At 38.3% G+C, this 12020-nt stretch overlaps 2 protein-coding genes across 2 annotated transcripts; both read right to left on the minus strand.

The window, feature by feature from the left end:
• Positions 1-16: 16 nt before the first annotated feature.
• On the minus strand, positions 17-1237 carry LOC107028123 (Werner Syndrome-like exonuclease). Its single transcript, XM_015229173.2, has one exon. The coding sequence runs from the start codon at positions 1101-1103 to the stop codon at positions 336-338; it is 768 nt and encodes a 255-aa protein (XP_015084659.2). The 5' UTR covers positions 1104-1237; the 3' UTR covers positions 17-335.
• Positions 1238-2651: 1414 nt separating this feature from the next.
• Positions 2652-12020, minus strand: LOC107028425 (protein transport protein SEC16B homolog). Its single transcript, XM_015229484.2, has 13 exons — positions 9703-12020; positions 9284-9604; positions 7952-8080; positions 7745-7867; positions 7483-7650; positions 6071-6196; positions 5833-5967; positions 5553-5680; positions 5370-5478; positions 5002-5292; positions 4756-4905; positions 4352-4653; positions 2652-3570 (listed from the first exon to the last, which is right to left on the minus strand). The coding sequence occupies exons 1-13, from the start codon at positions 11614-11616 to the stop codon at positions 3063-3065; spliced, it is 4404 nt and encodes a 1467-aa protein (XP_015084970.1). The 5' UTR covers positions 11617-12020; the 3' UTR covers positions 2652-3062.

A 12020-nucleotide genomic window follows, 5' to 3' on the forward strand; every position in this document is an offset into this window, starting at 1 on the left:
CCCCCCCCCCCCCCCCTTTTTTCTTCTTTTTTGTTTAGCTACTTTTTGTAACATCAGTTGTATGATGAAAGCTTATTTAGCTGTAGGGATATAGGTTTTTATTTCTTTTATCCCTGTTAAACACCTGCTGTTATTATAAACACAAGGGATGTGGTTTAGAGAAACATTGTACAGTTGAAATATTCATTCATTGAGGAAAGGAAACTCTCATTTGATAAAAAAAAATTATGGGAAAAGACTGATCCAACTTTTAAGAAAATAATATATTTCTCATATTATATTTATATACTAAAAAGTGAATGCTATGTAAACTGCTACTAATACATTCAATTCTATCAGACTGAAAAGAGAGCAAATGTTTGAAACATCCCCTGAGTATGTTGAAGCAGCAACAATGGCGGTGGTTGATAATGGCAATTCAAATACTGCCTCTCTCTCTCTCTCTTCCACACTAAATTAAGCAAAGTTTTGCCGATCTCAAACGACATAAAAGCATCAATAGCAGCATATTCAACTTGTTCATACACCAACTCCTCAGCATCCCACTTACTCAATGTCACGTTCTTTGGCTTCTCCATCACTTTCCCAAGTACCTCTTTCGCCATTCTCTTCAATCCCATCTTCCCATACACTTCCTCTCCGTAAACCGACAACGCCAATCGATTCAAATCCACAGTATTCGAAACGAACAGCTTATGATCGCGGAGCAATTTCTCCGCGTCTCCTTCAACCCCGACTCCAACAAACTTCACATTGGAATCCACAAGGAACTCGGCGAGATATGCTGGAACGCCATCTCTGTGGAGGAGTTGGAAGAGTAAGCAACGCCGTCCTACACAGAGCTGGAGAAGAGCGACAGGGTGATTTTCGTCAGGGTTGAAACAGGGCAGCCACTCGATATCAAGCCCAACTACAAGTTTGTGATGTCTCCGGCGATGCAGCTGCACAGTTTCCAGAATCCAGTCATTAACAACGACGGCATTCTTCGAAACAGTCACTTGGATTTCATCACCATAGAATTCGATTCCGTACATTTTCGCCATTGAAGAAAAAGCAAGTATTACAAGTAAGTAAATTTTGTGAGTAGAATTCACATAATGCATTTATATATATATACACGAAAAGTTTCCTAATTAATATTGGATTGGGAAACAAATCCTAACAAAATAGAGAATTTTTTTTTAGAAAATTTCCTAATTTGATTGTCAATACGCGCAATTAAATAAACCTAACAACAGTTTCCTAATTTGTGTGTAAATACGCGCAACTAAAAAAAAAACTAACAACACTTACCTAATTAACATTTGTTTAGTTTCCTAATTTCTAAATACTCACAATTAAAAATAAGGCGTAATACATAAATATGTCATTTAACTTGATTTTAAATTACATTTATACCCTTCAATTTTGGATCTGCACAAATAAACACTTAAACTTGTATAAAGTTGAACAAATAGACGCACATGACCTACATATCATTTTGGCATAATACATAAATATATCGTTTAACTTAGTCTCATTTCGCATTTATGCCCTTCAACTTTGGGTGTGCACAAGTAGACACTTAAACTTGTATAAAATTGAACAAATAGACACAAATGTCCTACATGGCATCCAACATGGAAATTTGTGTCCTACATCACGTGTCTCTGTTTCAGTCTGAAAATATACTTAGTACCAGAAAAAATGTGATGTTTAGATCGTAACTTGTTTTCTTCTTTTATGGAACAATTGTAATAGTAGCAGTTCAAATATTTTATGATTTAATTTATTAATATAATTTATAAACCAACTCACTACCCACTAATTACTTATTAAACCTCACCTAATTAATAATTCAATTATAATATCAAAATCGTCATAAACACTACTAAAACACGATGAAATTATAGATTTCTGAAAATGACATCCAAAATTATTCGAGTCCGAATCGAAGCCCCAATTAAATTTAGGTTGAGCCACTATTAGAAATGTATGATTAAAGGTAAAGAAGTAATACATTCCGAATTAATTCATGCACTTTTTTAAAATATAATTTAATAAATATTTATGATTTGTTATAAAACCTTTAATATATTATTTTAAAAAAGAGTTACCTATGAAGTAACATCACATAATTGAGATGTAAGAATAATTAAAATGAACATAATCAGACTTTTAAGTTTATCGGTAATTTTTATTTAGACACTTGAATGTATGATAATTTACTTCTATAGATATTTTCGCCTCAAATTTTTAAAAACACTCAATTGGCAGTAGCTAATCTGTTGTTGTATTAATAATGTGACGGATTTATTAATTTAGAGGGAGTTTAATTAGTAATGAGTGGGTAGTGGATTGATTTATAAATTATATTAATAAGTTAAATTATAACAAATAGTTGAGCGCCACGTATTTAAAAAAATATTTAAATAGTTTAAATATAAAACTGTTAAATAAGTGGTCAATTTTGAACCAAAAGGTGGACGACAAGGGTATTTTTGGACCCAATAGGTGGGTGGGAAGGGTATTTTGGAGCCAATAGGTGGATGGAGGGCAATTTTGTACCATTTTCAATACTTTGAGGGTATTTTAGGCCCTTTTCCGCTTTTAGATATATAATACTGATAAAAATACAGTTATAAGTAAAAACCAATATGAGAAATATATTATTTTCTTAAAAGTTGGATCAGTCTTTTTCCATAATTTTTATCAAATGAGAGAGTTCCTTTCCTCAATGAATGAATATTTCAACTGTACAATGTATCTCTAAACCACGTCCCTTGTGTTTATAACAACAAGCTTTTGAAATAGCAGGTGTAAAAAGGGATAAAAGAAATAAAAACCTATATCCCTACATCTAAATAACCATTTGCTTTCAACATACAACTGATCTTACAAAAAGTAGCTAAACAAAAAAGAAAAAAAGAGAGAAAAGGGAGGGTATATTTGTGGAGTGAGAAGACAGGAAAGGATTTTCCATCTTCATTGACCACATACTTCACTGTTTACCACCAACGTGAAGAGATTCCGAGCAGGATACCGTGACGACGAGCAAAACTTGGTATATACATCTTATTGCGTCACAGGTCTACTTCTTGAAGGTCATCACTGAGACTGCCGCCATTCGTTGAGGAATGCATCGAATGAACATCACTAGGAATGAATGACGACGGAGGCATACTCAATCTAGAGCCCAGTGGTTTTATTTCAGATCTATTTGGGGATAAAGCATCAGGAAAGCTGCCACTCCATGATGCAGTTCGCCGGGAGTTAGCTGATAGAGAGCTAGCAACAGCTCCTTTATTGGAGAGGTTGTCCATGCTTGCAAATCTTTGGATAGGCGCAGTACTTGATGTTGGTGCAGGAAAATGGGTCGGTCCATTAGCAGCAGAAACTGAATCACTCTCACTATTGCTTGAAGTTTCTTGCTCGTGGAAAGTACTGTTCCCCGTCTCTTCAACAGGGGACATCGGGGCGGGAACAAAAAACTTGGCATTGCCAGCAGTAGCTGGCTTTATGGAAGGAACAGATGGTGACTGGAATAGATTGGTTGGGTTACCACCACCTTTGTTGAATGTGTCAACATACCTGTCAAAAGAAGGAAGAGAAGCCAGTCAGCTTTTACCATTGAGTTATAGAAAAGAGCACCACATGCTCTTATAGCCTCTCGGTGACCTATTCTTTGTATCCATTTTCTGGATGAAAGCCCTAGTACATGATCAGATGCAGCACTAAAGTAGGCTTGACACCATTGCTTCTGCATCACTTTCAGTGATGGATTATTTCTTACATTGTTAAACGAACCTGTCAAATCAAATTTGATCCTGGAGCCACCATAACTAATAGACAAAATGATAAATGCTCGATAATATTTTTTGGACCAGGGTCTCATCAGGTGGATGTGTAACACAGCATACCCCATGTAATCCCACAAAGTGAGATCCGGGGAGGGTAGAGTGTACCTTACCAACCTTGGAGGTAGAGAGGCTGCTTCTGGTAGACCCTCCCACTCAAGGAAAAACAGTTCAAAGCAGTTCGGAAAAAGAAATGAGGGAAGTGAAGAAGCCATGTCAAATACTATAAAAAGCATAACAATCAGGTAGGTTCATACACTAAAAAATGTTAATTTGACACATAGGAGCTTATCAGGCATTACTCTGGCCAGTTTAAAATCCTCTTTCAGGACCAGACCAAGTAAATGGCTGTTTTGCTTAAGCCATTAAAAGGTCCAATCAGGTAGGGAGGATTGCTCTTATTGCAGTCCAAAGATAGCACTGACCATACTAGGTCTCTACTGGTACACTTTTTTTAGCAGTCTACTGGTCCAACCATTTCATATGTAAATAATTAACACAGAAAAATCACTTGCCTTGAACGAACACCCATACGACCACGAGCAGAGAATTGGTTGGAAGTAGGTGGAAGAGGTGGAATTCCAGCACCATTATCAGAAGAAGTTGGACTCTTCATTTCAGGAAATCCATTGTTGCATATAGGACTTTCACTTTTCAATACACTCTTCACATTATAATCTGGCGCTCCATTCGGGAAAGCAGGAGCGGTTGGTGGAGGTGCAAGGGGTGGTTCTGCAGCAGGAAGTTCAGCGCCTTCCTCTACCCATCTTTTAAGTTTTTCATCATAATAAAATTTATTCGAATCACCCAATTTTGCCTACAAGGGATCAAGAGACAAAAGGAAACAAGTGTCGACATCAAATTTTGTGAGGATTACAATCTAGAAAACGACAAAGATGAGAGAAAAATAAATATCTACCTGACGGCCTTGACGGGGTTTGAGCACTAATCCAACAGTTTTCTGGAGAAGCTGGGAGCCAAAGCCAAAGCGACGAAAGCGTGACATTCCTCCAGCTCCTGATGCATTGCTTCCTGTGTTACTTGAGCTTGCGTCCTTTGATGAGTCAACCTGATCCAACACAAATTCACAACAAACTCCTCTTTTCAAGCCAGATTAGATAGATACAGTCCAACGTAATTTTTACAGAGGAACAGAATAAGACACCTGTCTTGGAGTTCTCCCAATGTCAGGCTCTGAAACACTTCTATTGTGCATCGTCATTCTACTGCTATCACTACTTGGTTCTGAGGGGATCAGTGATGACATTGCCATAGTTGATTGACTACTTGAGACTCTAGGCGACACAAACTGATGATGATGTTCATTCCCTTGTGAACTACCACTTGTTGGCATCGGTGGTGGCAAGCCCCCAACAACACGATGAGCCGTGCTATCAAAAAGGTTCAGCAATTTACCGACCAATTTTGCAGGAGCCAAATTTGTGGAGAACCCTCCCTGTAAGCAGAAAGTTCCACCATAAGTATCTCTGAGACAATCATCCAACATAAATTAGTGAGAGGATATAGAGGTACCTGTTGGTGAGTTTTAATCCTTTCCTCAAGAGATGACACTAACTGTCTCAGCGTTTCCGTCTCAGGGGTTCGGCCAGTTTTAAGTGATTTCGACAATGCTTGACAGTACCTAAAATTAAAAACACTAAGGAACCAGCTGAAAGGATCTCAAGTAACATGCTGAAGAAAAAACTTATATCTTACTTTAATGCGTCTGATATCCTCCCAACTTCAGCTAGCATGTGTGCGTACACAAGTTTATATGGTTGAAAAGGAGGGAGAATAAATTGAGAATTCCCCAGCACCTTTGAGTATTCATAAATCTCTGTCCTCTGTCAATACAAGCATTTGATCAGTCAAGCGATAAACCCGTGTTAACCAGTAGCACATACAGTTACATGAGTGAAATGCAGGCTGTGGCATAAGATGTTTCACATTTCTTCATATAACTAGAAAATGCACAATAACTAGAAGTAAGCAGCACCTGAATAGCCTCTGGACTAGCATAAGTTCGTGGGAATTTCAAGTGATCTGCACCCACAAGACACAATCTTGCGGTATCTGAATATTGTTCAAAGTTTGCTTCAGCCACTAGATAGCAAATGTGTGCAGCAACAATCTAGATCATTTTTTAAGAAGATGTAGGTAAGAAGCAGACAACAAAATCAAAGGCAGTCCACTGAATGAGAGTAATATAAAAGAAAACAAGGCATAAGACATACATCACTCCTCTCTTTCCACAAACAATCACCGAGATGAATAAGCACCAGTTCATCATCCTTCGTTCTGTTTGCAGTAATCACAGCCAAATTCTCTTCCCAGTCATCCAGCATGATATTGGCACCAAACTAGGATAAACAGAAGAAATCAAAATAAGGTGATAATCCAAAGAAAGAATTATCCTTAAATCTTTAACAAGCAATAAACTAGGGAAGAAAACAACAAAAGTCAACATTTTTAAGGGAAAAAGTACAAATATACCCCCGAACTATTGTAAATGGTATGCAGATACCCTCCGTCACACTTTTGGGACATTCGTGCCCCTGTCATCAAAAAACTAGAGCATATATGCCCTTTACTCTAAGGGAAGACTAAATAGGGACACGCGGCGCAATCTTATCCGTCGATCCATTATTTAATAATTTTCGGCCGGTGAATAAGATTATGACACGTGTATGTCCTTCCGTATAAAATCTGCTCTAGTTTTTTGGACGGCAGGGACACCAATGTCCCAAAAGTATGACGGAGGCTATCTGTGATAGTTCAGGGGTATAATTGTCCTTTTTCCAAAAAATTTTTAAAAAAAGAACAGAAAGTCAATATCTAGACACAACACCCTCCAAAGAAACGGGAAAACAAGAGAAAGTGATCCACTTACAATCTATGGTGTTACCTAATAAAACAAAAATCACAATGTCAAAACATAACAAGACGAACCTCAAATAAAATTTACAAACAAACATAATGGTTAAGGGTAGCTATTAAAACATGTGTGGGTATATTAAGGTTCTGGACCTCTGACAAAACAATGCCCCCACCCAACTCATCATCAAAGCTCTGCACGTCTTACAGAGCAATGGCCACACCTAACTTTTTTTTAAAATCACGGAGGCCACCTTGACAATTCCACCAGGCATGCCCACCAGCATAGATATCGAGGAACTGGATCTGCCAACACTTAGGTGGATAGGAACAAGTTCCTTTTTCTCCTTTTTGTCTCTGCTAAGATTTGCACCCCAATGCCCACACATTACTTATTTCCAACCAAACAGAAGTACCTGGACTTCAAAAGATCAGCCTTAAAGAAATTCCACGGATCAAAATATACATAGCTATGCTCCATGTCCCCCTTTTTTTTAATCACAATCAACCTTTCAGTACATACTAAAATGTCTTATGAGCTCTTTCTGTTGAAGCTTTAAAAGTCAAAGAACGATTATGATACTATGTTTATAAATACACAAAAATGATAATACTCCATAGAATGAAGATACAAGAGCATATCAATGGCAAGATCCCCTTTAAAGGCTCAATTCCGGGGGATTAGACAATCATTAAAAAATGAGTTCAAGGGGGAAAAGGCAGCAAAAAAGCTAATGAATACTAACTGCTTGTAACAAGTTATGAACACAACCTGTGCAGGCTGTTGAACCGCATTTCCAACAGGCATGCCACTGTGAACTCTAGAATCTAGAGAAAAGACATCAGCCGGTTGACCAGCAATTAGTAGGCACAGTGTCCGCAAAGGTGACCCTGCTACCAACTGTCGAAGTGCCATTTGCTTCACTGTTTCTCCATAGAACTGCAATTACGCATGAAATCAACATATATCAAGAGAATAAAGAGCGGAGTATGAAGAGGGTGGGGGCTAAAGGACTGCGGAGAACCAAACAAACCTGATCACCAAGCTGTGCAGCGAGAATAAGAGCTGGCCCCCACAACTGCCCCTCTTGTGCACATTGTAATGCTTCTTTCTTTCTTCCAGATACTAGAAGACTTTGAACCTCGGCAGCTGTCGCCTTGAAGCATATAACAAAAAGGGTTGGCTGATTTAGTAAACAATTAAAATAGAAACTAAGAACAGAGAGTTGTTTAAGAATTACCTGCATCTGTCCTTCAGAGGGCAATTGCTGCAAGCACTGGGCGAGAGAGCCATATTGATTGGCTTGCACCCCATTCCTCTTCACAGATGCAAACAATTTGGCTATTGCTGTTTCTGGAACATCACTTTCCTGTTCAAGTAGCAGAACAAAATTAGCAACAGCTACTGAGATTGTTGATTTTGGTGAAAATAAAATTAGACAGGAGCTATTTGCATGCTATCAGGGTATAAGATGGTCGTCCAAGATGAAAACTTTAGAATGCATTTGTCCAAGATGAAAACTTTAGAATGCATTAAGGAAAGGAAGATATTCTCTTGCGTAATTTCTTTTGACAAGGTAAAAATGAACCGTGAAAAAACAAATTTAGCAAACTTCGCCAAATTTAACCAAATATTGCGAAGAACATAAGTATGCCAAAATTATTATAACAAGTAGAACTTCAATACTTTTTCCTGGTTATTATAAGGTATTACAATACCGAAATAGCAAAAGATCTCTTCAAAAGATGAACTCGAGACTGCATGTACTTCTGTAGTGAAAATCATCAAAGAGAACACAATAAAATGAAAAAGAAACATGACCTCCGAAACCCCCAGTCACACTTTGAGATAGACAGTGATGTAGCAAATGCAGCCGAATTGAAGTGAACTTTTCAGTGCCCAATATCTGACCTACTTCACAACTCTGCTCAGGTGGTGATGCAAGCGCCTAATCATGGGTTCTTCTTGGTAATTATATGTGGAGCAGGGCTACTACTCCTCTATTATAAATTTGTTTAACTGTAGTCAACATCCATTACTAGATTTTCTTTCTTGTTTCCTACCTAATGCTCTGATCATATAGGGAAGAGAAGCCAGTTGAATTTCTTAAGCTTGGGGGAGATGCACCCATCATGTAGGTGATCAAGTCAAATAATTCAAAATATAGAGAACAATCTATCCAAAAAGCCAAAGGTATGTTAGACCCAAAAAATGTAAGACGCATGAGAAGCTATAAAAGTCGGAGTCTGCTTATACCATCAAATTTTCAAAATCCAATAAACCTTGACCAGTAAAAGCATTTATCAAGTCTTTCAGTTGATAAAGGTGACATCTAATTCTATAAACCCAACTAAAGCAAGTCTAGTATAAATGGAAATATCAAAATTCATTAGAAGTGAAAGGAGTTAATATGCCTATTCAGGCAACACAAACAGAAAACAATAAGATGGAATAAACTTTACTTAATTGCACAAGAGCTTGATTTCAACCAACAGTTCGTTTTGAAAGGTTAAAACAAACAAATCAATAATTAAATACATGCATATTATTCCTACAAAATTTCAAATCTTACCTTCAACACAGCATCGGTACCAAAAGGAGAACGGAGTTTCCCATAATATTGACATGCTATTTTTAGCAATGACAGAAGCAACCTCAAAACTTCGCCTTTCCTGTAATCCAAGTCACGAGGTTCAGAGTTTGCAATTCTCTCATCAATCCATTTATTCAACTCCTTGATACTGGGACTTCCACCAACTAGCGGACCAGGGAATGATTGTTGGCACAAAGCTTGAGTATAGTCACATGTTCCCATCACAACACTTGAACTATCAACTCTCTCAGACACAACATCCATCAAACTGAGCACAGATATTGAACCTCCTACAGGATTCTTTATCCACCATGCAGAAATACTTTCAATCATTAGTAAGAGTACTGTGACCTAAAATGTCAGGGAAAGACAAAAAAGGAAATAATTTTAACACAAACCTGACTTCCAAAGGATGAGTTCCCAAAAGAACTCTGATCTTTCATCACAATCAGTTTTCCACCAAAACCAAAAGAGACCAAAGCATGTGGTGGACGGCCAGCAGATGATTTTCCTGCAGTGGGAGCATGAGCAAACTGCTGGCTACTCTGAAATGCTTGCTGTGAATAATTGGCTGTGGTCTGAGTCCCATAGTAATCACTTGAGGAATGCTTCTGCTCATATTGCTGGAGTGTTGGCTGACTAAATTGCTGACCCGAACCCCCACCAGAGAAAAAACGTTGGTCATTTTGACTTTGAGTTGTGTTTGCATTGTATGGAACTGTTCCCTCATAATGATTATTGATTTGCCTATTAAGATGGCTACTTGCAGAAAAATTATGGCTGTAGTTGTTCTCTAATTGTTGGTTCCCCCTATATTCCGACACAGTGTTACTTTTTGCAACATTTTCATTTTGCGATATATTTGAGCTATACTGATTCTGATTGTAATTACCAAAAGAGCCAGACCAGTTGTAATCTCCTCCACCGCTGCTAAATTCTTGTAATCTACTATTGTCATTGTGCCCGTATGCACCATAATTCCTTTGATCACTATTGTGAGAGGACGTCTGCACTGAAGCCAAACCATTCTGATCCAGTTGGCTCTCACCTTGAACAGTTGATTGGACAGATGATGTGTAGCTCTCCAGCGAGCGCCATTCAAGTGCAATTGTATCATAATACCAACCAGGGTACTGAGGATCAAAAACCATATGTGACGGATACCCATTGTTAAGTTGTGAGGCCTGATTCCAGTCAGTTGTAAGAACACCTGCATCACTAGCCAGCGTCGCTTGATTCCAGTCAATCACAGTCCCCCTATTGTCACTTGCCTGCATAGCCTGATTCCAGTTTGCCAGATTCTGAGTAGCATCATTTACCTGCGAAACCTGATTCCAATTAGTGACACTCTCAGTGGTACCACTCTCAGCTGCATTGCCAGATACAGACTGAGCAGTTTTCTGTAGGTACGAGACCTCTGACGTTCCATCAGAAACTGACCAATCAGAAACCAAATCAGTACTTCCTTGTACATTAGCTCCTGATTCATAACTATCAACCTGATACCACTGCCCGGTACTTGTGTCATACTTCCATCCTGGATAAAGGTTTTCCCAATACTGGGTACTATTTAGATCCTGTCCATCTGCAACTTGTTCTGCGGTAGCATCATGGACATAACTATCTTGACTCTGTGTTAAGGAACTAGAATTCTCCAGATGCGCTGTTTCATGAACTTGTTTTGTGTCATGAACCTGTTCAGCTGGCGAAACAGTTGACGCCTTATTCACATTCTCACCAACATTTCCCGTCGCATCACCGTTATTATCTCCCAATTCACTGAAAAAGTCCATGTAGGATCCAAACCCAGAAGCATCATTTGTAACTGGATCAGCATGGAAAGCACCCCATCCAACTTCCTTCACACCCGAATTGCTCGATCCACTGGTCTGATTCTCCGTCTTACCGTCAATTACCTCAGTCTCCAAATTACCGTTGCTGGATTCGAGTAAACCATCTGACATTCCAGAAGTCAATGACACTAAAGAACCACTACTGTTCTCTCTGTTCCCCTCAACTACCAAATCCGGTTTAGCAATGCTATCAACACCTTTATCTACTTTCTCCCCTTCCTTCTTCCCAGTATCAACTCCACTATCAACATCATCACTTATACTGAGATCAGCAAAGGCTTTAACCTCATCAGATTCATTTCCATCAACATACACCGAGCTCGCACTCGCACCCGCACCCAAACCCGTTGACGATGTAGTTACATTAAAACCAACATCATCATCATCATCATTAACCAACTTATCAAAAAAATCCTCATCCGTCTGATCCTCCACTAAAAATGGAGGATTCGAAGCCATCAAACTACTCAATAAAATCCTAACCCTAATCCTAACACAATTCCGCTCAATCAAACTCCAAAATCGAGCTAACAAGTATCAGATCGGACCTCAAAACTTCAATTAATTGCAGAAAAACAACAATTTCTGCATTGAATTGAAGCAAAAAACCAGCAAGATCTAATTTTTTCGCCGGATCTCAACAACACCAAAATCAAACCCAAAAATATCGCCGAAAATTGGAAAATTGTCGATTGAATTCAACGCATCAGAATTGTAAAATCAAACCAAAAATTAATGCATGAAGTAATTAACTTACAGATCGAAGAAGCAAAATTCTCTGACGATATATATATACTTGTTCTTTTTCTTTTTTTTTCTATATAGAAAACAAATGAGAAAGCTCTCGTTTTCCTATTTTGGTC

This window comes from Solanum pennellii, chromosome 8 (assembly GCF_001406875.1).
Source record: "Solanum pennellii chromosome 8, SPENNV200".
In the NCBI taxonomy this organism is placed as follows: domain Eukaryota; kingdom Viridiplantae; phylum Streptophyta; class Magnoliopsida; order Solanales; family Solanaceae; genus Solanum; species Solanum pennellii.